Source organism: Podarcis liolepis, assembly GCF_965112155.1.
Source record: "Podarcis liolepis genome assembly, chromosome: 5".
In the NCBI taxonomy this organism is placed as follows: domain Eukaryota; kingdom Metazoa; phylum Chordata; class Lepidosauria; order Squamata; family Lacertidae; genus Podarcis; species Podarcis liolepis.
Genome location: NC_139556.1, coordinates 1,648,740 through 1,673,820, shown reverse-complemented (window position 1 = coordinate 1,673,820; position 25,081 = coordinate 1,648,740). Strand labels below are relative to the sequence as shown.

Sequence of the window (25,081 nt, the reverse complement as noted above, 5' to 3'; positions counted from 1 at the left end):
CGGAATGCAGAGGTCCATGTATACTGGGACACAAGAGAAGGGCAACCCCTGACATCCTTGGATAAAGGGCTGAGAAAGTTCCCTGCTTTCACAGCTAAATTAACCAAAGCTCTGACTCACATCTTTCTACCACTCATATTGCTGCCACTATCCAGATAAGTGAGGGGAGGGTGTCCTGATAGGGTAGAGCTAGTAGGATGATGCTATACTGCCAGCTAAGTTTGGCGAGGACCTGGTATTATGGAGAGCAAATCAAGTTAATCCAGAAAGAGAAAAGAAGTGAGTATTTCTGTTCAGCCCTGCCCTCCTTTCCTGATCTCTGAGCTATGTTACGCTGATCTGTAGCTAAAGATGCATGGAGAAAACTGCCCATAAGATGCCCAGTCCTCTGATATTTGTTACATTTACATTCATAGTAAAAGAAACACATATAAGAATCATTAGAGATGCTTTTCACAAACTTTTGTTGACTATCAGCTGAATATAATAACTAAATAGTGGCCTAAATTTTCAGTTAAATACCCCCCCCACCTGCCCTTCATTGGCTGATGCAACTGATAGGTCTATAGAAATGTTCTGTACCTGGAAGAAAGAGGCCAGGCTTCCCCAAGGAATGATCCAACCTGAAAAGAGAATTTGATTACACAAGAATCTTATCAAGTCGATTTCATTATGCTTAGGTTGTAGTGATGCCAATTTTGCTTGTGTGATCTACAGGACAGAGAGCAAGTCTAGACAAGGACTGACAGAGCTTGAACCTTGTTCCTGCTCCTTATTAGTACATAGATGACACACAACTCTGCCTCATGTTTCCATTGGCTAATCCTAGAAAGGCTGTGAAATACCTGAACAGGTGTCTGGAGGCAGATTTGAGATAGATGAGGGTAAACAAATAGAAATATACCCTAGACAAATACAGAAATACTGTGGCTGGGAAAATGGCTGATTCTGCTTGGATGAATTTACCTGGGGCTGAATTACGGTAGGTTGCACTTCCACTGAAAGACCATGTTTGCATCTTGGGGCTCCTCTTGGATTCAACATTACCTGCAGAACCAAAGCTGCCAGGGATGGCAAGGAGTGCCTTTTATCAGACAGCTAGAATCCTATGTGAATATGGAAGCTAATGCAACAGCAATTCCTGTCCCAATTACATCAAGACTGGACTGTTAAAATGGGCTCAAAATAGGGCTGCCCATGAAGACGGTGGAGGAGCTTCAGCTAGAGCAGCTGAGTGCAGCTTCCTGGATTTTCACAGGAACTAAACACTCATACCATATTACACCAATTCTTTGTCAGCTGCATTAGCTGCCTGTATACTTCAGGGCACAATTCAAAGTGTTGGTCATGACCATAAAGCCCTTAGGACTGCCTACATTCATACAAACCTGCCAGAGATTTGAGATCAGTGACAGAGGTTCTCCTCAGTCACCTGCTCAGTTAGCAGGGCCAAGGCACCCAAGACAGGCAGTTTTCTTTTGTGCATCATGAGCCATCTGGGCTGCCACCAGGGGCCTGGTGTTTCTGTTATCAACCTGGATATCTAGAATGGTCATGATAATATTAGAACTTTATAAATTTAGCATATCCATATCCATTTAAAAGGGCTTCACATATATTATCTTGGCATAATCTTTGCAAAAAGGATTCCACTGCATTCTTTTTCCCAAGAGGTAGAAGGTCCATTGTACACCATTGAAAACTGAGGTAGCATGTTGCTCAGGATACTGAGCAACATCAGGAAACTTCCCGTGTGAATTTTGCCTCTGCCACTCTTCTATCAGCCTCCTTTCTCTATTATGGGGATAATAAAACTGGCAAACCTTTCAGAGTTTCTGTAAAGACTGCAAGAAAAGAACATGCAAAAAATAATTTGAGCATTTGAAAAAGTGCTAAGGCATATTCCATTCCTCTGCGGGAACAATAACCTGTACATTATCTAACATTGTATTTAAAGAGACTTGTTGAAGTTGTGTTAACACAACAAGTCTCTTTAATACAGTGTTAGACAATGTAACACCACCAATTTCTGTGTACAAAATACAACATTTTTGCCCCAAAATGCTTTTCAAATGTATATCCCTCACTGCAAGCTCACAGGGCCCCTGAAGCAACTGTGAGCTGGGTACCTTCTTTGGAGTTCTTTTATTCGAACCATCATATTGAGATGCCCTTGAGAGTATTGTTCAATCACATCACGCACATCATAAGGCTTCCGAGCTTGCTGTGAAAAGAGAACAAATAAAAATGGAAAAGGTGAGAGATATCCTGTTTTTGCATCACTTGCTTTGAGCCATATAGATATTAATACCGTAGATTCCGGCGTATTAGGCGACTGGGCGTATTAGACGACCCCCCAAATTAGCAGCTGCAATTTCGGGATTTGTCCTAAAAGCCCAGTCGCCTAATACGCTGGGCAGCTCCATGCCGGGAGAAAGCCGCCTGGCGTGGAGCTGAGCCCGTTGCTTGCTGCTGCTGCTTCAGAAGGGGGGGGGGCCTCCGCCCCGCGCCATCCATACCCGGCGACCCCTGACTTTTTAACCTCTTTTCCATGGTTAAAAAGTTACCTTATACACTGGAACCTACGGTACTTAAGGATTTGTGTAAGTACTTTCAGATCTTTCATGTACATTATCTTAATGCAGCACCCCTGCAAGATACATTGGTATTTTATCCCATTTTTCTATTTCAGACAAGCAGTGGGAATAAGAGACAGTGGCTTGCCTAAGGTCAACAAGAGAGTTCATGGCAGACACAAGATTTGACCCAAGGACTTCCTGGTTGTAGCTCCATCTCTTAGCTACCATACTAAACAGGCTCAGACTTTACAAAATTTAGCATCTTTTATACACCTTTAAAGGGTTGGGGACACAAGTGGCGCTGTGGGTTAAACCACAGAGCCTAGGACTTGCCAATCAGAAGGTCGGCGGTTCGAATCCCCATGACGGGGTGAGCTCCCGTTGCTCGGTCCCTGCTCTTGCCAACCTAGCAGTTCGAAAGCACGTCAGTCAAAGTGCAAGTAGATAAATACCATATTTTTTGCTCTATAAGACTCACTTTTTCCCTCCTAAAAAGTAAGGGGAAATATGTGTGCGTCTTATGGAGTGAATGCAGGCTGCGCAGCAATCCCAGAAGCCAGAACAGCAAGAGGGATCACTGGTTTCGCTGCTCAGCGATCCCTCTTGCTGTTCTGGCTTCTGGGATTCAGAATATTTTTTTTCTTGTTTTCCTCCTCCAAAAACTAGGTGCGTCTTGTCATCTGGTGTGTCTTATAGAGCAAAAAATACGGCAGGTACCGCTCCGGTGGGAAGGGAAACGGCATTTCCGTGCGCTGCTCTGGTTCGCCAGAAGCGGCTTAGTCATGCTGGCCACATGACCTGGAAGCTGTACGCCAGCTCCCTTGACCAATAAAGTGAGATGAGCACCGCAGCCCCAGAGTCGGTCATGACTCGACCTAATGGTCAGGGGTCCCTTTACCTTTACCTTTATACACCTTTAAAACATTCTGGACATGTGGATGCTTTATTTAAACAAGTCCTAGTCATTGGCCCTGATCTGTGCTTATCGGGGGTCGGAACATCCAGATCATATGCACAGACTGATTGAGTGACTGATTCAAATCCAGCTGGAAACTGTGTACTATCATGCTATCTATACTGCCCTTTCACACTATTAAGCAAACACATACCCTTCAATTAATTCCATTTACTTTTGCAAAAGGTTGTGGAACAAATTGAGGGCAGGGAACAGAAAACAAATACACAAGTACAATCATTAATATATCAATGTCATATACAATATATCTATGCTTCCACCCAAACCCTCTTTACACATTCATCACATGTAGAGCCTCAGCATCTAGAGAGGGGCACGGGAGCCACGCTGTTGGCTCTCACCTCTGAAGCTGGAGGGACCCTTCCCCTGCTCAGACACAGGCCATGTAGGTTTCACTTACGCGTGCTTGTCAGGGATGGGGCCTGTGAAGGTGGTGGGGGAGTGGCATGGGGTGTGACCCCCCCCCGCCCACCTAATGTTTGCACATGCAGAGCCTCTTCATGCCATCAATGCATAAAGAAGCTTTAGGAACACATTTAGTAACACATAGGTGTCTGATAGTGCAAGGAATAGCATAATACCGGGGATAAACAATTGCCTGTACAAAAGATTGTTGCTGGTCACCAAAGAAGTGACATATTGTTTTATATCAGATTATGAAATTCAGCACCCAGCCAGTGACTGCATCATCTGGAATCGAAAGGTTTAAAGTGCCCCTCTAAGTCAATGAAAAGTTTCATGTAATAGATAGTTCTCCAGACCATAATCCACCTTTTCTCTTTATACTTAGGATAAACTTCAGATTGCTTCTTTAATTGATATAACCTGCTGGATGCTTATAGAGCTTTAGCTACACGAGGACTTAGGACAGTGATGGCCAAACTTGGCCCTCCAGCTGTTTTGGGACTACAACTCCCATCATCCCTAGCTAACAGGACAAGTGGTCAGGGATGATGGGAATTGTAGTCCCAAAACAGCTGGAGGGCCAAGTTTGGCCATCACTGACTTAGGATAATGATTCACCCATATGTAAGCCATAGTGTAATATGAGGTTTGTACCACAGAAATCCAGGTTTGCCATGGCATGGACAGAATCCATAAGATAAAGAAATGCTGAGTTACATGATACCCTTAGTTTGGAAGTGTGGCAGGTAGAAGATGGAGGCAATGTCCAGAAGGGGCAGCAACCTACTGACAGGAGTAGCCCGCTCCTCCTCTCCTCCTCTCCTTGATTGCAGTTACTCTGTCCTTCTGAGACTCCCATTCCCCGTTCCCACCCCCTTAACCCTTCAGAAGAAGATTGAGGAAATTTTCTAGGCAATTTCCAGTTAAAAAATAGCATTCAAGCCTTCAAACACCCTTCTTTCCTTGAGATTAGAGACACCTAGTCGCCTTGGTTCCCACAAGAATCCACAGCTAGCACTTCATTTTACTCTGAAGTGTGCCTGAAGGGCACCAATCAGATTTCATTCAGGACGCTTTCAGCTAATCACACTGCTGCTGCAGCTCCATTTGGGCAAGGGGCAGGGAGACAGAAGTTTAGCCAACACACCATTTTGGAGACTCAAGCAGGAGACTGGCGTAAAGAACGAGGAGGGAACTATGACATCATAATTTGGTTCTTGTGCTGTGCTGTGACAAAAGGACTAGTACCTTTTTTGAAGCGCAGCATAGAAATCTCCCCAACCACCTCTTAGACCTCACCATTTCTGCCCACCTCAGAGGCCCTAACCTTGCTGTTTCTCCCCACCATCAGCACTTACATCTGTGTGTGTCAGTCTGTGTATATCAGGTTGTCTGAGTGTATCTCTAGCTCAAGTGTGTGCTGCCTGCTGTAACCTTGGGCTCTGCCTACCCTTAGCTCCACTCAGGGTCAGACCACCCAGGAGGCGACTGCCTCAGGCAGCAGGATCCAAAGGGACAGCAAATTTGGACTCCCATGAATGCACCGCCTACTGCATCTGCAGAAGCGGCACTGACAGCTGCAATGTGCTCTTTGGAGGCCACATCTGCTAACTCCTCTGCAGCCCCCAACCCATGCCACCTCTACAGTGGTCTCTTGGCAAACAGGAGGCACTGCCGGTATCTTCCCACCTTTGTTCCTGATGTTGATCTTCCATGACTGGGGAGAAGCACCTCAACCTGCTGTTAGATGCCCTTTCCTGCCCTTTACCTCAACAGACCCATGAGAAATCACCTACCACTGTTCAACACACTTTATTAACAGCATGTCTTCTCTTCACAGCTGAATTGATGGACAACCACATAAGTGTACCAAAGGTTGGTTCAAGCAATCAGTCTTGCCTCATCACCACTTACTCCATTGCAGCGAAATGAACTAAAGAGCAGCCTGTTGCCAACACATGACAATTCACATCTGACACATGCAACTGCAGGCAAGCTAAAAAAAACAAAAACAAAACTCATTGGATGGAGTGGAAGGAGGAGGTGGTGGTGACAGCAGCAAGTGTGGGAGAGGCAGGGAATTAGGCAGGGTCTCATATGCTCGTTTATCTAATTCATTTATTAAAGAGCACCTGAAGTGCATTTCTAGCAGAGTGAGTTCTTTTTATATTGCCGTGGGGGTGGTGGGGGGTGGTAAAATAAATTTCGAAATCCTTCCCCCAACCCTATGCTTCAGAGCGGGAAAAACAACGCTAAAGAAATTCAACCAGGTAGACAAGCTTAGCCTGCCATATTCCCTTTTGTCGGGAGAACAGGCCTTTGCATAGCTAAATAGCTAGAGAGCTTCTGGAAAGCTAAGTAGCTAGAGAGCTTCGCTGCCCTGCCCTGCCTCCTCCCCTGGCTGGATGCAATGTCACCAAGGTGTCAGTGGGCAAAAGACGTCATGCCATGAACCAACCATTTTGTGCTGTCACAGAAATGGCGCAAGTCTCTGGCAACCTTCAATCAGTTCCAAGTGAACCAATCCTAGGCCACACATGGGCCCATGAAATGCCTCTGAGCTCAGAGAAGAAAATGGGGTGTGTATAACAATATATTGTGAGAGATATCCAACAAAGTAGTTTCATTAGTGAACTCTGGCTGTGCAACTGATTGTCCAGCATACTATGGTCATGTCAAAATGGCATATTTGGAAAGACAATTAAGCTATTTTACAGGCAAAAGTTCAACTCTTTGCTCATTTTCACAATGACACCCCTTTTGGCCTGCACACAAGTTTGGTGATAACTACTTCAGAATGAAACAAGTTTTGTAATACTGGATGTGGGGTGGGCATGGGACCCCATTCCTGCATACAGATTTAATATACAAGTTAGCAGGGAGTTTGACTGGACAGCTGTCATGGTCCCTTCCAACTCTACAATTCTATGACTTAAGTTTAAAGGGAAAACAGCAGAACAAGCAAGCAAAAGCATTAATTAGCTACCTGACTGGCCAAGACACTAAAAATGAACCCCCAAAAAGAGAAAAAGTGAACCTGGAAAATTTGCATGACAATGCTATTATTCATGGAGTAAACACAGGAAAAGGAGGTGAAGACTGTGCTCTCTTTGTTTTTTTTTGCTGTCTTTGAATCTGCTTTATCTCCAAGGGGAATCTGGGGGTGGCAATGGGTCCCTCTTTTGGCTGTGGGTCAAGGGACCAGAAAAAGACTAGAGAAGGTACAGTGAAAATTTCAGTAACTGAAAAAGAAGTAACAACGGCTTGTTAGTTGTGTTGTCTGTTTTTTCTCTGCCACCAGCCTAGGCCAGATATATTAGCATGCATTAAACCCTCCAGCATGTGATGGAGTCATGCTTGGAGTGCAGCCATGGGATCCTGGAAATTCCAGATAAAAGCAGAGAGGAAAAACTAAACTTGCAAAGAACAAGAAGAACAAGGACAACAAGTAGAGGAAACAGACCCCCTCTCTCCCACCACCACCACTACAAAGAGAAACAGAAACCAAACAAAATTGTTTTAGATAATCTTCAGCAGTCTGGGCCTACCTGGACCTTGGTTTTGGGGAACACAGCTTCACTGTTTTCTTGACGTGTGGTATGTGCTTGGAGGGAAGGGATGGACTATTATACTTTCAATTTTTTAAGGCTACGAATTTATTGCTTTCTGCAACTTCCTGCTTACAGACGCTGACACATCGTTATTTCTGGCCAGGAAAAGCAGACTATTGCAACTGTGCCAGTATCACTCTCTGGACTTGACCGGCAGAGATGCTTTGAGAGCTGTTTGTCTAAGTCTACCCCTCCCTCGCACCCAACCCCTCAAATCTATTTTTTGGGGCTCTCTATTGTATCACAATGGCTCAATGCCTAGCTGTTCTAACAAAGGTTTGGGAAACAAAACCAGAAAAAGAGAGAGGAGGCTACCCAAAAGCATAATTAATCTTCTTCCTTCCTAATAAACCTCTCTTTGTTCATATAAAATCATCCACATTAGAATGTGCAGGCTGTAGAGTAATGACTAAGCTGCCCAGTCAGAGGCTGAGAATGCCTCAAACCCTAAACACACACAATGGAAACAAAAAATGGGGAGGGGCACTAACCTGGCATCCTCTACAGGTCTTTTTAAGCATAAACACAGAAAAATAAAGAACTACAACAAAACCGTTTTGTGATCTAAGCCAATTACTCACTCATTCCAAAGTGAGAGATCTGCTACATGAAACTGTTGTGTGCAAGGCAGGTTCTGAAGGGAGGGGGGAGAAATTTGATTCTGTTCCCATTTAAAGGCAAACCTACCTAATTTGGACTTTCCAAAACAATACAAGAACCGAAACACAGCTGCCCTTTGAAACTTGCACTCTTCCAAAATTTTGCAATGCATTGCTCCAGCAAAGCAATGTGTACACAAATGCATATACTAGAGTAAAGTGCTTTGCCAAAAATGGTTCACTAGTCAAAACTGCATATAAAAATGTGCATGTAAGGATAAAAAGGTAAAGGTAAAGGGACCCCTGACAATTAAGTCCAGTCGCGAACAACTCTGGGGTTGCGGTGCTCATTTCGCTTTACTGGCCGAGGGAGCTGCCATTTGTCCGCTTCCGCGGACAGTTTTTCCAGGTCATGTGGCCAGCATGACTAAGCCGCTTCTGGCGAACCAGAGCAGCGCACAGAAACGCCGTTTACCTTCCCGCTGGAGTGGTACCTATTTATCTACTTGCACTTTGACGTGCTTTCAAACTGCTAGGTTAGCAGGAGCAACGGGAGCTCACCCCGTCGTAGGGATTCGAACCGTCGACCTTTGATTGGCAAGCCGAAGTGGCTCAGTGGTTTAACCCACAGCGCAAATTCACACTAAAATGCGGATGAATTTTCACACTGTATTTTTAAAAAATTACAAACTGATATGAAAATGTGCAAAGCCAAACTTTAGATTGGAAAAATTAGAGACAGAGAAAAAACAAAATTTACAGAGAATGCTGAAGTCTCCCCAGGGACAGGCAGAGAAAGCTGGAGGGGATCTGGGCCACAGTCTGCCTTTCTTACTAGGCTTTTTGTCTCTCTGCTTATCTCTGTTTAGTAACTAATTTTTCTTATGGACTGAAATGGGGAGGAGAACAGATAGTGAGGCATATTAACAACAACAACAACAACAAATAGGTACTCAGAAAACTGTGTATTCCCATTCAGTTTTCTTTGCCTGTTTTTGAGAGAGAAACTTCAGAACCCCCAGCAGTGAGAGCTTATATGCAATGTCTGTGTGTTACATAATAATAATAATAATAATAATAATATTTTTTATTTCTACCCCGCCCTCCCCGGCCAAGGCCGGGCTCAGGGCGGCTAACAAGCAATAATAAAAAACAAGCTGAATGATTACAACTTAAAAATAAAATTAAAATACAACATTAAAATATTGAAACATTAAAATATTAAAATGTAGCCTCATCGCAGGAGGAGAAAGGAAAAGAAAAAAAAAGAGAGGGAGGGAATAAAAATGGCTCCAAGCCAAAGGCCAGGCAGAACAACTCTGTCTTACAGGCCCTGCGGAAAGAAATCAGATCCCGCAGGGCCCTGGTCTCATGAGGCAGAGTGTTCCACCAGGCCGGAGCCATTACTGAAAAGGCCCTGGCTCTGGTTGAAGCTAATCTAACTTCCTTAGGACCCGGGACCACTAGGGTGTTGCTATTTATGGACCTTGAGGCTCTCCGTGGGGCATACCGGGAGAGGCCGTCCCATAGGTACGAGGGTCCTAGGCCATGAAGGGCTTGAAAGGTCAAAACCAGCACCTTAAATCTGACCCTGTCCTCCACCGGGAGCCAGTGCAGCTGGAAAAGCACTGGGTGAATATGCTCCCATGGCAGAGACCCCGTGAGGAGCCTCGCTGCAGCATTCTGCACCCGCTGGAGCTTCTGGGACAGCTTCAAGGGCAGCCCCGCGTAGAGCGAATTACAGTAGTCAAGCCTGGAGTATAACATGTGGAGTATAACACATAGCCAGGCTCTGAATGCCAAGCTCCAAGGGTTTGAGTGCATGTGATTTTCATGCATACTCGAGAACCCTTGGAACCAAACCTCTGCATACAATGAGGGATTACTGTTAATGACGGGGAAAATAAGTGCATTGTGTGTGATCTGTATTGGTGGCACAATGTAAGTCAGTGTAAAAATGAAATTGCAAACTTTAAAAAATAGATTCAAACATAAAACAATGTTCACAGTAATTAGTCTCTATAATACTAGAAGCTATGAGTAATCAAGGTCCTGTCTGAACAATCTGGAGCTATGCAGTTTGGTGCCTAGGCAGAGGGGTGGGTGGGTGTTGGTGGTTTTTTTTACACATTTCACCTCAAATACCTTTTCCACAGTACTTATGTTATGGACTACTTGGTTCTGTTGCTGTTGCCATTTATTACCTGAAATTTCCTCCGGGCTACAAAATACTGCATTCTCCTGATGACTTTGACAGCTGTTCGATGTGCTTCTGTTAGCCTACAAAACAAACCAGGCACACATTTCCCCCCCAAAGATTTTAAAATACAAAGCTTTTCAGTGCAAATTCACAATAGTATATTAAGCATACATGCCCCTTTAGATCTTTGTGCTTTGTCTTTCCTGCTTCAATTTTGTACAGGAGCCTTCAAGTTTCTGACAGCTGAGATCCACTTGTGCAGAATGGAGGCATGCTGTGCTCATAACCAAAATGCTTTAGAGTGTGAAAGAGAAATAATTGCCTGCCTTCAAAGGAGCTCACTATCTGCTTCTGTGCCTGTCTGTGTCTCTGCATGTGACTGGTCTGACCATCGCTCCTCCTGGTTGGAAGATGGCAAGTTCAAGCAGTGGATCATGCAGAGAAAGAGAAGGTCAGGTACTGGAGGCTTCTATCATCCTGTAGCTACTCAACTAGCATTTCTTATGGCATGCTGGTGTGCCCTGGCGTAGTTTGAGAATTAGTGGTTTAAGGCGTTAAACAAAAATAGATAAATCTGAAGTATAGAAAATTCTGGAGAATTTTCCATCAGTGCAAGCAAGGCACAATGTAGGCAAATGTGGAGCATTGTGACACTCTTCATATTCCTTGAAGGTACCCACAAATTTCTACTACAAAGAAATTAAAATACGGACAGATATTTGGACACTTGAAGTTATAACAAAAAACCTTTCCTAGAAAGATGCTGGTCTTTATTTCATCATTGCAAATGAGTTCACGAAAGTTATTAAACCAGAAACATTTTTACCAGCCTACCTGCCCACGCTAGCTTGTGACAGTTGCTTGTGACACACCAAAACTCTGGCAAAACCAGGTGGTTTATCAAAGCTTTCCTGCTTGATCCTTAGAAACCACAGCTGACCAGGCAAATTACTATTTACAAGCATGCTTAATTTTAAAAACAAAATTATTTCACATATTTCACATGTAAAGAGTGTGCTTCCCCTTATACTGGGCTGATAAGGGTAACCTGGGCAGGCCCAAACAGAAATTGTATGCAGTAAAGTCAGTTGTGTATGCCCACTTCTGCTTAATGCAAAATCTCTCCCTGGAGATATTAGGAGAGCATTTTGCTCTTACACATTTGGGGATTGTAAACCTTTATGCTCTGCTTGTGAACACCCAAAGGCACCTGGCTAGCCACTGTACAAAAGAAAATCACCTTCAAAGGGGAGAAATTGAGTATAAATATCCCTTCCTTTGAGCATCTCTCACTCTTTCATTCTGACTCATCCTGGACCACTAAATTTTCTGTGAGCTGGCATGAAAGGGGACTTACTCTCCCCCTTAATGTGGCATTTGTTGCAAAGGGAACTAAGGTGAACAACTTAACAATCATACTCAGCTTCTGCTACATACAGGTCAGGCTTAGCTTCCCCTTCTGAACAGAGCAAAATTATCGCATGTGTCCACATTTCCTGTCTTACTGAGGAGTCCTGATCTGCCCTAGATTGCAGCTTGGGGAGGGGCAGCAGACCTTTTCCTGTTTAACCTCAGCACACCTAGGCACACTGTGGTTCAGCATGGGTGGGTATGGCCTCCCCGTGAGGGAGCCAGTCAGAGAGGAGGAGAAGAAGAAGAAGAAGAAGAGGAGTTTGGATTTGATATCCCGCTTTATCACTACCTGAAGGAGTCTCAAAGCGACTCACATTCTCCTTTCCCTTCCTTCCCCACAACAAACACTCTGCGAGGTGAGTGAGGCTGAGAGACTTCAGAGAAGTGTGACTGGCCTAAGGTCACCCAGCAGCTGCAGGTGGAGGGGCAGGGAATCAAACCCGGTTCACCAGATTACGAGTCTACCACTCTTAACCACTACACCACGCTGCTCTGGCTCTTCTTGGCAGGGCCTCAGAGTGGACCTGATTGAAAACTTCCTCTGCTGGGTGCCAAGAAATAAGAGGAGGCCTGTACCTACTCTCTCCACCTTTGATCCTAAGGGCTTTGCCATCACCTACTCCTTTACTCCATTTGTAGTTTAACCCAGTGGGGTCTCTTTTTAGACGTGTATGCCACCTGCAACATTGCTATAGAGATCAGTTGGTCACGGGTTTTCAGGACCAGGGATACATTTTTACTCACAAATGGACTGACTATTGCTATGTGGAGTTTGTGCCTGTTGCATAGCAATAGCACATATTTGCATTTTGTTCTTTATTCTATGTATGTCACAACTTGTAAAGTATGGGTGAGTTTTTCTCTCAGTTTTGCTGCTTTCTCTTTTTGTAAACCGCTTTGAGATTTTTTTCAACAATCAAGCCATGTATAAATTTTATGAAATAAATAAATACATACATACAGGTGGGATAGTCATTGGGCTGGATCCTTAGGAGGGACAGAGACAGGGACACCTTGTCCCACCCCAATGCTAGATTAAGGGATCTTGGAGGGTGGCGCTTTCTGTCCAGAAGTCCAGCTCAGGGGCTGACAAGCCATAATGCACCTTTACCTGAGGTTGCCTCAAACGGGCCACTGGAAGCAGTGCAAACTGTTGTGGACCCTAACATTAGGCAGCCTCTGTGGGCTGACAGCACACTGACCATCCCTTGGGTGCTCGATGAAGTGATCCATGCCAATGCCAATGCCTCTTCCCTGCACTCAATTCAGCTGTCACCTTATTTCATCTCGGAACTGGCTGTTCTATTTCTGCTCCTCCTTGTTTTTACAGCATAAGGGCCCACAATCAAGCAATAGCAGTGTCCAATTTGCAGGATTTCCTTTTCACAATCTTGTCTTAAATGCAGTAATTTGGGGTTTACAGGAAAGGTGCCCTCCTCCTCCTCCTTTTAAAAAGATCAAGCTTCTATTTCCATTCTGTGTCAGGAATGGACACCTCCCTTGATGCAAATAAAGATAGAGAAAATCATTGGGGTTAAACCATTCTCTGAATTCCTCTCTTGGCTTGGGAGGAATGGGCCCTGAGGTCTGGCACTCGCTTCTTCATGGAATGCAAGAGCAGGCAAAGGCACTGGATGCTGCAGCCCTCCGACTCCATTTCTGGAAGCAGAGGTTATCCTACTAATTGGATTTTTTTAATTGGCTTTAAAGTAATGGCACGTGCTGGAAAGAGATGTGACTGTAAACTGCAAGACATTCAGCTGAGATAAGATTTTATTTGGTGCGAGAGATGGCTGGGGAGAGGGGGGCCCACGGTTTGTTTATTTTAAGCTTCTCTTTATATTTATGATTCGGCAACCCTCTGTGGAATGTAAGCTAAAAAATATTTACGAGTGAGGAGGGAATAATTGGAGTTATACTGAGATCAATACAGCAATAATGGAGACTGTATGTGACTTGAAATGAAAAAGGAGGGCGAGGGGGAAGCTCAAGTATGAATATGATAGGAACATAGAGTTGTTCCTCCCACCTCCACTTAAAACATCGAAAAAGAGATTTGTTTGTGCTTCTGACGGAATATAATTAAAGATAAAGGATAATTGGCTATAAATCTCAGCTGTAAAGATGAAAAGAATCCATGGGAAATAGCCCACTTTCCTAGGCTGAGGGGGGAAATGGCAAAGATCTGCAACACAGTATTACTAGTGAGACAGAATGGCTTTTAGCAGGCTGTCGCCTGTTCTGAGACATCGAAGCAAAAGGGACGGAGAGCTAAGACCTTTGAGAAACTTCCGAGATTCAATTCTGCTACAAGTCATGATGGGAGACAACACTGGGAAAGTGAAAGAGACAATACCATAGATGGTCAGAAGGAATCTCTATGGACATAACAGTTTTTCAAAGAGGGACAAAGATGAAAGCTGTTTCCCAGTTCTGCTGGATCTCTCAGTGGCTTTTGACACCATCGACCAGGACATCCTTCTGGATCATCTAGAGGGGCTGGGAGCTGGGGGCACGGTTATACAGTGGTTCCGCTCCTTCCTCCTGGGCCGTGTTCAGAAAATGGTGGTGGGGGATGAGTGTTCGGACCCCTGGGCTCTCACTTGTGGGGTGCCCTAGGGTTCTGTCCTCTCCCCCATGCTTTTTAACATCTATATGAAGCCACTGGGAGAGATCATCAAGGGGTTTGGGCTGAGTGTTCATCAGTATGCTGATGATACCCAGCTCTACCTCTCTTTTAAGTCAGAACCAGTGAAGGTGGTGAAGGTCCTGTGTGAGTGTCTGGAGGCGGTTGGAAGATGGATGGCAGCTAAGAGATTGAGGTTGAATCCTGACAAGACAGAAGTACTGCTTTGGGGGGACAGGGGGTGGGCAGGTGTGGAGGACTCCGTGGTCCTGAATGGGGTAACTGTGCCCCTAAAGGACGAGGTACGTAGCCTAAGAGTTGTTTTGGACTCGCAGCTGTCCATGGAGTTGCAGGTGAATTCTGTGTCCAGGGCAGCTGTCTACCAGCTCCACCTTGTACGCAGGCTAAGACCCTACCTGCCCACAGACTGTCTTGCCAGAGTAGTGCATGCTCTAGTTATCTCCCGCTTGAACTACTGCAATGCACTCTACGTGGGGCTACCTCTGAAGGTGACCCGGAAACTACAATTAATGCAGAATGCAGCAGCTAGACTGGTGACTGGAGTGACCACCAAGACCATGTAACACTGGTCCTGAAAGATCTACATTGGCTCCAAGTACGTTTCCAAGCATAGTTCAAAGTGTTGGTGCTGACCTTTAAAGCCCTAAACGGCTTCGGCCCAGTATACCTGAAGGAGCGTCTCCACCTCCATCGTTCAGCCCGGACACGGAGCTCCAGCTCTGAGGGCCTTCTGGCAGTTCTCTCACTGCAAGGTGTGAGGTTATAGGGAACCAGGCAGAGGGCCTTCTCAGTAGTGGCACCTGCCCTGTGGAACACCCTCCCATCAGATGTCAAGGAAATAAACAACTATCTGACTTTTAGAAGACACCTGAAGACAGCCCTCTTTAGGGAAGTTCTTAATGTTTGAAGTTTTATTCTGTTTTTAGTGTTCTGTTGAAAGCCGCCCAGAGTGGCTGGGGAAACCCAGCCAGATGGGCAGGGTAGAAATACAGTGGTACCTCAGGTTAAGAACTTAATTCGTTCTGGAGGTCTGTTTTTCTTAACCTGAAACTGTTCTTAACCTGAGACACCACTTTAGCTAATGTGGCCGCCTGCTGCTGACACTCTGCCACCGTGTGATTTCTGTTCTTATCCTGAAGCAAAGTTCTTAACCCGAGGTACTACTTCCGGGTTAGCAGAGTCTGTAACCTGAAGCGCCTGTAACAGGTGCCACTGTAATAAATTATTATTATTATTATTATTATTATTATTATTATTATTATTATTATTATTATTTTCACACACAGGACTGAACAAAGATAATATTTTGAGTTCCTTACTTGAAGTTTATATAATATAACAATACAAATGGAAATCATTAATTATGCAGCTATTGATCAAGGGATTATTATTATAACTGAAATGTAACTAAAATTAATAACATTATGGAACACAGTGGCATAAGATCAGAAACGCACCCAATCCCCCACGCAGGAGCCACTTTAACCAAAATGTATTAACTGGAAGTTGATTGGCATTTGAATAATTGTATTAATTGGAAATTAATTGATATTGTTTTAATTTGGCTATTATTGGGGGAATATTGGAAAACTAATAAAACTTTATTTGGGGGAAAACCCTCCCTGTGCAGAATTTTCCATGTCATACAGAAGGTTTGAAAACCAGCCTGATGTCTGTGAAAACTGAGGTGATACACAGTTCCAACATGAGGACCAACATCAGAATGATTGAGGTGGACCCCTATAGTAAGACCAGAGATGTAGCCCTTAATTGCAAAAATGTGAATAATAAATTGATTAGTCGTACTGTTCTTACAAACAAAATTTCTAATAATTAAATGCCTCAAAGTGACTGACACAGTAAAAATAGAATGACAATGACTCTAAATTAAGAAAAAAACAGCAGTAAACAGAAAATAAAATACTGATCCCACAATATATTTAGTAAGTCCTACCAACCCAACTCACAGAATAAGCACAACAAAGACTGCTGACATAAATGAGTATCTATTGCATAATATGTAGGCATGCACATAGCATCAAATTCACAGGCACACAACAGTTCACATGCATGCACTGGGCAATTTTTAATTAAATAAATAAATAAATAAATTTATATACTGCCCTTCATCTTAAGATCTCAGGGCAGTTCACAAGATAAAAATACAGGATAAAAGCACAAAATAAGTAGATTAACACAACAACAACAAAAGCAAAACAATAATCTCCACTCCCACAAACACATTTAAAATAGAACATTAATAAGCCCAAGGCCTGGTGGAAGAGGAATGTTTTCACCTGGCACCTAAAAATCTATAATGAAGGCGCCAGATGAACCTCCTTGGGGAGAGCATTCCACAAACAGGGAGCCACAGACTTGATTGGGAATCAACATCAAGTCTAAATCTTACTGTGTACCTCAATACTAGGCCTTTGCATATTTAATTCAAACACTGCATGAGCGAGTATAACATTTCAGATAAAGTTACACCAAACACAAAGATGCCAATGAAAACAGTAGCCTTGTGTCTCCTCTGTATTCTACTTTAACATCTAAAGGTAAAGGTACCCCTGCCCGTACGGGCCAGTCTTGACAAACTCTAGGGTTGTGAGCTCATCTCACTCAAGAGGCCGGGGGCCAGCGCTGTCCGCAGACACTTCCGGGTCACGTGGCCAGCGTGACGAAGCTACTCTGGTGAGCCAGAACCGCACACGGAAACGCCGTTTACCTTCCCGCTAGTAAGCGGTCCCTATTTATCTACTTGCACCCGGGGGTGCTTTCGAACTGCTAGGTTGGCAGGCGCTGGGACCGAACGACGGGAGCGCACCCCGCCGCGGGGATTTGAACCGCCGACCATGCGATTGGCAAGTCCTAGGCGCTGAGGTTTTACCCACAGTGCCACCCGCGTCTTAACATCTAGGGATGCCCAAATTAGTATATCACACACATATATGCAGCATAATTGTACATCCCAGACTTAGGAAATCCACATACTAAGCATCTTTATGTGAGAGAGGAACAGAATAAGACATAGGCCCACCATTTGGAGCTATAGCTTCATGGCTGCCATAATGCCCTGTTCTGGACTACATGGTACAGCTTAAAGCTCATGAAATTAGATTCCTGTATGCAGTGTGAGTCTCAGGTCTGAAAGTACTATGCTGGGTTCACAGTGGTGATATATATGCTCCATGGCTATTAGAATATGATAGGGAACTAACCATTGTTTCATGATGTCTGCTGGCAGTGGCCAGGGGTGGAGGAAGGAGGGTGCGGTGGGGGAGGGTCACCCCGGGTGTTACCACTGAGGATGATGACAAAATACTGGGCGGCACTCACTGCAGCGCCTGCAGCGCGCCCAAGCCACAGGTCTCTCCCAACAGTCCGCCCACTGCCTCCCCCCCAGCTGTAGTGGGAGCAGGCAGGCAGACTCCTCAGAGGCCCCGCGGAGCGCCCCGCCCCACGGGCAGCTGGCCCCGCCCCTGGGCACAAGGCATGCGCCCCACCCCAGGCACCTGATCGGCTTGCTCCGCCACTGGCAGTGGCAGCAGGATTTCAGTGCCTCATTCTTTCATTTTGCCTTTCTTCAAATGTTGATAAAAGTCAGTAGAAGTGTAACTGAGCTAGAAAGAAATAGGTGGGCAATAGTTTACCATTTTGTAGTGTTGCCATACGTCTGGATTTTCCTGGACATAGCCAGCAAATGGCCCTCATTAACAGCGTCCAGGCAGAAATCACTAAATTGTCCGGGAAAATCTGGATGTGTGGCAGCCCAACAACTACTGTAAACAACTACTTTGGCCAAAAAAGCTAAGCACTTTTGTGTCCGGATTTTCACTGTTTGCAATATGGCAATCCTACATCTTGTAATCCTGAAACCCAGTAAGCTCCTACCACTTGTAGGAATTGTGATTCTAGTCAAATGCAACAATCTGCCATGGTAATGATGTCGGGATCCTGCTTGCTCAGCCAAGGGAATGAAGCAAGAAAGAAACTTTCAGGTTTTACTATTGCTTGTGATAAATAAGCATAGAGGAAGTCTGAGAATGAGGTAAAAAAGCAAGCAGAGACTGATGCAGAGCTCACATTTTCACTGCTGCCTCACCCTGGGAAAGATCTTCACTGAGTTATCCACTATGACCCTTTTCCTGGTCAGTCACCAGCAGTTTGGATACCAGTGTGTATGTGAAGCTAGGAATCTTTTTTTGCCACAGGTTGTAAAATGTTTCAGTGGAAGGGAATCTTCTATTGGGCCTGCGGTCTTTGTGACGAAAGGGTGCTTAAGATTTGTGGTGCCTTATAATATCTGTTTCTTTGCGCATATACACATTGAACAGAGAAGGAAGCAGCTAAGCATCCTAAAGAATGTGGGGAGGAGGCAAAACATAAACGCCACCTTGAACTCTGTGCAGAAAAGGTAATAAAAAGATGTAATAAAAATAGAAAAAGAAATAAAAGGAGTGAGAGTCCTCAAAGCAACACCCCCCAATGAAAACCACCTGCCTTCCTTTCAGCTCTCCTATGCTCCTCCTTTCCAGTCAACTGCAAGACAACAACAAAACTCTCAAGAATTCTGGGTCTTTTGCTGGCAAGAAGTTTCTCTCTGGCTCTGACATAGGCAAGGGTGATATGCCACAAATTCGAACAACTAATAACCAGCAATCATCAAAGCTTCTATATACATAAAAAATAACCTTGCCAAGAGGGTCCATTGTGATAAGAAGAAGAAAAACATTTGGCAGTGCAAGCCAAACACTTCATCTGCCATGCTGGAGGGGTTTGGATGAGGTGGAAGCAGCCCTCTGCCCGCGTGTGCCAGGCTCTGCCAAAAGGGTGGGAAGGCGGAAGCTTCTGCCAATGATACCCCCGCCAGCAGTAGCCAGCACACACCCCTGAAATTCAGGGCTTTAGGGAAGGGGCGGAGTTGGGCTTGTCAAGGATCCACTGGGAAGTTGTGGCACGGGTCTGATCACCACTAATATGCTGACTCTTCTCCACCACCAACTTGATGACAAGAGCAGTGGGACCCTGGATAGGCTGCTGGCTCCACCAGCCTGTTAAGACCCACTGCTGTCTTCTATGGATTAGAAAGAATGAATTGGGGACGCTGGGGCCAGTGGAATGGATATTTCCTCTCACATGACATCAGGCAGAAGAAAAGACTTGTGGGAGGCAGGCACTTCCTTCTCAGTTTTTCGGACTCGGCAAACAGCAACGTTTACCGAAGCACCAGAAACAAGAAAAGCATCCTGCCTCCCTTCCTGGCTCACAAATCAATAAAAAAAGAAGTGACAGAGTCAACAGTACCCCTCCTAAAGGAAAAAAATCAGTGTGACTGCAGACCATCATAGGGAGGGTTCCACTGTCCCCAGCATCCCACTCACAAATCTACACTTCAGGTAAGCCAATTGTTCTATTTATTTAATGGGATGCAGGGAACAGTAGATTGGGACACACCACAGCACTTCCCAATAACTGGGTGGGTCCACACTGCTGACACACCAATTACAAAACTTGACCCAATTGAAGAGAAGAGCCATCTCTTTCTGGAGAGATTCTGAATGGGTGCCTCCTTGACTAGGTATGTGGGCCTTCATTGTTACATTGTCTGTTTGATGAAGGATGTGATGGAGTTGAAGACAAGAGGAGAAGCGAACAATTGCCAGTCTGGCTGCTCTCAACTCTAGCTCCATCAGTTGATGGAGTGAGTGGCCTCCAAGCTTGACCACAGGCCTTGAGTGTAGAGATACTGACAATGGGCACCCCATCCTTGTAAACTGGAGTCCGAGGTTATCTGACTGCTGCACAGATTTCTGAATGGAGTGCCTTGCCGAAGATTGGAGGTTTGCACCCAGCACAGAATGGACAGCTTAAGGTAAGAACAAAGACCTGGGGTGGTTGTGAATGATTGTCCATTAATGGAGAAGTAAAAACCACTGTAGGGTATTTCTGAGAGGCTGACACGCAGAGTCCTAGAATTATTGACAGATGTTTGGCCATCATCTTTTTTCTCTTTAAGATTGCAGCTGCTGCTGCAGAGATTTTGCTGATCAGCTCTGGTGAAGAGCCACGAGACTTGACCTGCATCTAGCAGGGCTCTTAGGTGAATGAGCCTTTGTGATGGAACCAAGCAACTTTTTTTGTAGTTGATCAAGAAGCCGTGAGATTGTAATGTCTTGAGGGTGATGTGCAAATGGAGATGAGCCTGTTGAAGAGATGTTGCCCGGAGGAGCACGTGGTTTAGAATGGATAAATATGAACACCTTGTAGATGCAGGTGTGCCACTAGGGTCATTATCTTCGAGAAAATTTGGGCAAAGAGGCTAGACCAAACGAGAGAGTCTGGAAGTGAAAATGATGCTCGCCTATGGTGAACCGTAGATACTTTTGGTGATCTGGACGCATTTGAACATGGAAGTATGGTTCTCGAAGATTGATGAATGAGAGTCGCTGATGTGAAGAGCCTCCCTGATGGAGGTTAAGGACTCCATTTTGAATTTTTTGTAAGCAACACAACGATTTAGGAACTTAAGATTGAGAAGCGGACAACATTTTGGTGCCTTTATTTTTTATTTTTTTTATTGACACCATGAAGAAATTTAATAGAGGCCCAGGAAGCATTGGTCAACTGGAACTGGTACAATTGCTCTCATTTCCAGGAGATGACTTACGTATTTCCAAACTGCTTGTAAGCAAGTTTTGTTCTTAGGTAAGGCAGAGAGTATGAAACATGGAGGGACTGAGATGAGGTCTATAAAATAACCTTCTGAGAAAACTTTTAACACCCAACAATTGTATACAGAACTTTGCCAAGCGGAGGGGAAATGGGATAGAGGACCTTCTACTTGGGAGGGAACCCGTCATTGGGTTGTCTGCTTGTTGAATTTGGAATTGAAGGAAGGGTGGTGCTGGGAGCCCTGGCAGACTTAAGGCCTCAGTCTGAATGACTGTGACTTAAATCTAAAATCCCTTATTTATTTTGGCTTCTAAAGTTTGATCCATCTTTTAGATTTAGGGGAGCTAGTCTCAAACGTTTGTTGGGGGAGACATAGGTTTTTTTGTGGGGGGAGTTATTTCTCCTGTCTTCACGCTTTTTATGATGGAGGACCGCTGTAGCCAGACCCAACGACACGCTTTCAAGATGGAGGGGGAGGGAACAGCTGCAGTCGCCTGCGGTTCCTGCACAATGTTTGCCATCTTGCCAAAGGTTGCAGGCAGCTTTACCTGCAGCAATTGCATGTTGATTGCCCTCTTAAAAGACAAAGTCCAGCAACTGGAGGAACGTGTAGCTACGCTCCAAAGAATTAGAGAGCTGGAGCTCTTCTTGGAAGCAACAGAGCACACCGTCTCCACCAAGGAGGAGACAGGGGACTCCCCTAAGAAGGAGGCTAGTTCACCAACACAGGAGCCAGATATATGGAGAAACGTGACTCAAAGAAGTAGGAGGCCCAGGGTTCGCTCTGATTGTTTAGAAATACACAATCGCTTTGAGGTCCTCTCCCCTAGCATGGAAGACAAAGAGCAGACTCCATTTGAGGATCTCTCCCTCATTACAGTCGATCAGGTATATGAAGACGAGCAGCAAAGTCAGTCCTCAGGGAATGTGCAGGCGACCTTGGAACGGACAGCTCACGGAAGAACCCCGACCAAACCTAAGAGGAGGCGTGTAGTGGTGATAGGGGATTCCCTACTGAGGGGAACAGAAGCAGTGATCTGTGGGCCTGACAAGATGTCTCGGGAAGTGTGCTGTCTCCCCGGGGCTAAGATCCAAGATGTAACTGAATGACTGCAAGGAATCATAAAACCCACTGACAAATACCCCTTCCTCTTGGTTCATGTGGGAACCAATGACACTGCAAGCAATAGCGCTCCAGAAGATCAAAAGAGACTACGAGGCTCTCGGTAGGAAATTGAAGCAACTAAATGCACAAATTGTCATCTCCTCTGTCCTCCCAGTTGAACGATGTGGCCCAGGGAGAGAGGGAAAAATAGTGGAAGTGAACAGCTGGCTTCGCAAATGGTGTAAACAGGAATGGTTTGGATTCTTGGATCACAGACTGCAGTTTCTTGAAGATGGACTTCTGGCAAATGATGGGCTGCACCTCACAACAGTTGGGAGAAACGTTTTTGCCAAAAATCTCAGAAACCTCAGCAGGAGGGCTTTAAACTGACTAATGTGGGGGAGGGAGACAGTGCTCCTGAAGGTAGGAGTCTATCAATTAATGAAGATGATCATCCAAATGTCATAGACCAAATGGAGCAAACAGCACGCAGACCTAGTGGTGGGAGGAAAAAATCCTTAAATAAGAGACACGGGGGAATGATTAATGGACTTCAATGTCTGTACACTAATGCGCAAAGCATGGGAAATAAACAAGATGAGCTTGAGCTCTTGGTACAGCAAACCAAATATGACATAATAGGCATCACTGAAACCTGGTGGGATAAGTCCCACGATTGGAATGTAATAATGGGGGGATACAATCTATTTTAGAGAAACAGACCAGACAAGAAGGGAGGAGGAGTGGCGTTATATGTCAGGGATGTGTATACCTGTGAAGAGATCCAAGATTTAGAACCTCAAAGCCAAAGTGAGAGCATTTGGGTCAAAATTAAGGGAGAGAAGAATAACAGAGACCTCATTGTGGGAGTTTACTATAGATCCCCAAGCTAAACGGTGGGCATAGATGATGCCTTCCTGGAACAGATGGCCAAGCATGCAAAAGGAAGGGAGATAGTAGTAATGGGGGACTTCAATTACCCGGATATTTGTTGGATGTCAAACTCAGCCAAGAGCATAAGGTCAAACAGATTCCTCACTGGCCTTGCAGACAACTTCATTGTCCAGAAAGTGGGAGAAGCAACAAGAGGAACAGCCATTTTAGATCTGGTCCTAACCAATGTTGATGACCTGGTTAGTGGGATAGAAGTGGAAGGATCATTAGGCGTGAGTGATCATGCTCTTCTGAAGTTCACTATACAGCGGAAAGGAGCAGCCAAGCATACTAGGACTCAATTTCTTGACTTTAAGAAAGCCGACTTCATAAAACTTAGGGAAGTGCTGGGTGAGATCCCATGGACAGTAATACTAAAAGGAAAGGGAGTTCATGATGGCTGGGAGTTTGTTAAGAGGGAGATAGTAAAAGCACAACGTCAGGCAATACCAATGAGACGGAAACATGGAACCACCAAAGAGGAATTCAAACAAATAGCCAGCACATGTAGACACAAAGTCAGAAAAGCTAAAGCACAGAATGAACTCAGGCTTGCTAGAGAGGTTAAAAGCAACAAAAAAGGCTTTTATGGGTATGTTCGTAGGAAAAGGAAGAACAAAGAAACAGTGGGGTCACTCAGAGGAGAGGATGGTGAAATGCAAACAGGGGACACAGAAAGGGCTGAACTCCTCAATGCCTTCTTTGCCTCAGTCTTCTCCGATAAAGAAAACAATGCCCGACCTGAAGAATTTGGAGCAAATGATTCAGCAGAGGAAACACAGCCCAGAATAACTAAGGAGATAGTACAAGAATACTTGGCTAATTTAGATGTATTCAAGTCTCCAGGGCCAGATGAACTGCATCCAAGAGTATTAAAAGAGCTGGCAGATGTGATCTCAGAACCACTGGCAGTCATCTTTGAGAATTCCTGGAGAACAGGCGAAGTCCCGGCAGACTGGAGGAGGGCAAATGTTGTCCCTATTTTCAAAAAGGGGAAAAGAGAGGACCCAAATAATTACCGCCCAGTCAGTCTGACATCAATACCAGGGAAGATTCTGGAGCAGATCATTAAGCAAACAGTCTGTGAGCACCTAGAAAGGAATGCTGTGATCACCAATAGTCAGCATGGATTTCTGAAAAATAAGTCATGTCAGACTAACCTGATCTCGTTTTTTTGACAGAATTACAAGCCTGGTAGATGAAGGGAATGCAGTGGATGTAGCCTACCTTAATTTCAGCAAGGCATTTGACAAGGTGCCCCATGATATTCTTGTAAAGAAGCTGGTAAAATGCGGTCTTGACTATGCTACCACTCAGTGGATTTGTAACTGGCTGACTGACCGAACCCAAAGGGTGCTCATCAATGGTTCCTCTTCATCCTGGAGAAGAGTGACTAGTGGGGTGCCACAGGGTTCTGTCTTGGGCCCGGTCTTATTCAACATCTTTATCAACAACTTGGATGATGGACTCAAGGGCATCCTGATCAAATTTGCAGATGACACCAAACTGGGAGGGGTGGCTAACACCCCAGAGGACAGGATCACACTTCAAAACGACCTTGACAGATTAGAGAACTGGGCCAAAACAAACAAGATGAATTTTAACAGGGAGAAATGTAAAGCATTGCACTTGGGCAAAAAAAGAGAGAGGCACAAATACAAGATGGGTGACACCTGGCTTGAGAGCAGTACATGTGAAAAGGATCTAGGAGTCTTGGTTGACCACAAACTTGACATGAGCCAACTGTGTGACGCGGCAACTAAAAAAGCCAATGCAATTCTGGGCTGCATCAATAGGAGTATAGCATCTAGATCAAGGGAAGTAATAGTGCCACTGTATTCTGCTCTGGTCAGACCTCACCTGGAGTACTGCGTCCAGTTATGGGCACCACAGTTCAAGAAGGACACTGACAAACTGGAACGTGTCCAGAGGAGGGCA

At 44.9% G+C, this 25,081-nt stretch overlaps 1 protein-coding gene across 7 annotated transcripts in view; it reads right to left on the bottom strand.

Annotated features, from left to right (window-relative positions):
- The window catches only part of LOC310706950 (potassium voltage-gated channel subfamily KQT member 1-like), a 333,457-nt gene that overhangs the window by 130,883 nt on the left and 177,493 nt on the right, over positions 1-25,081 (bottom strand). For all 7 annotated transcript variants that reach the window (XM_083503367.1, XM_083503371.1, XM_083503370.1 and 4 more), the window contains 3 exons: positions 10,375-10,450; positions 2,130-2,224; positions 583-623 (listed from right to left, as the gene is read on the bottom strand). In XM_083503367.1, the coding sequence (XP_083359493.1) occupies positions 583-623; positions 2,130-2,224; positions 10,375-10,450 (212 nt within the window). The remainder of the gene's footprint in view (positions 1-582; positions 624-2,129; positions 2,225-10,374; positions 10,451-25,081) is intronic.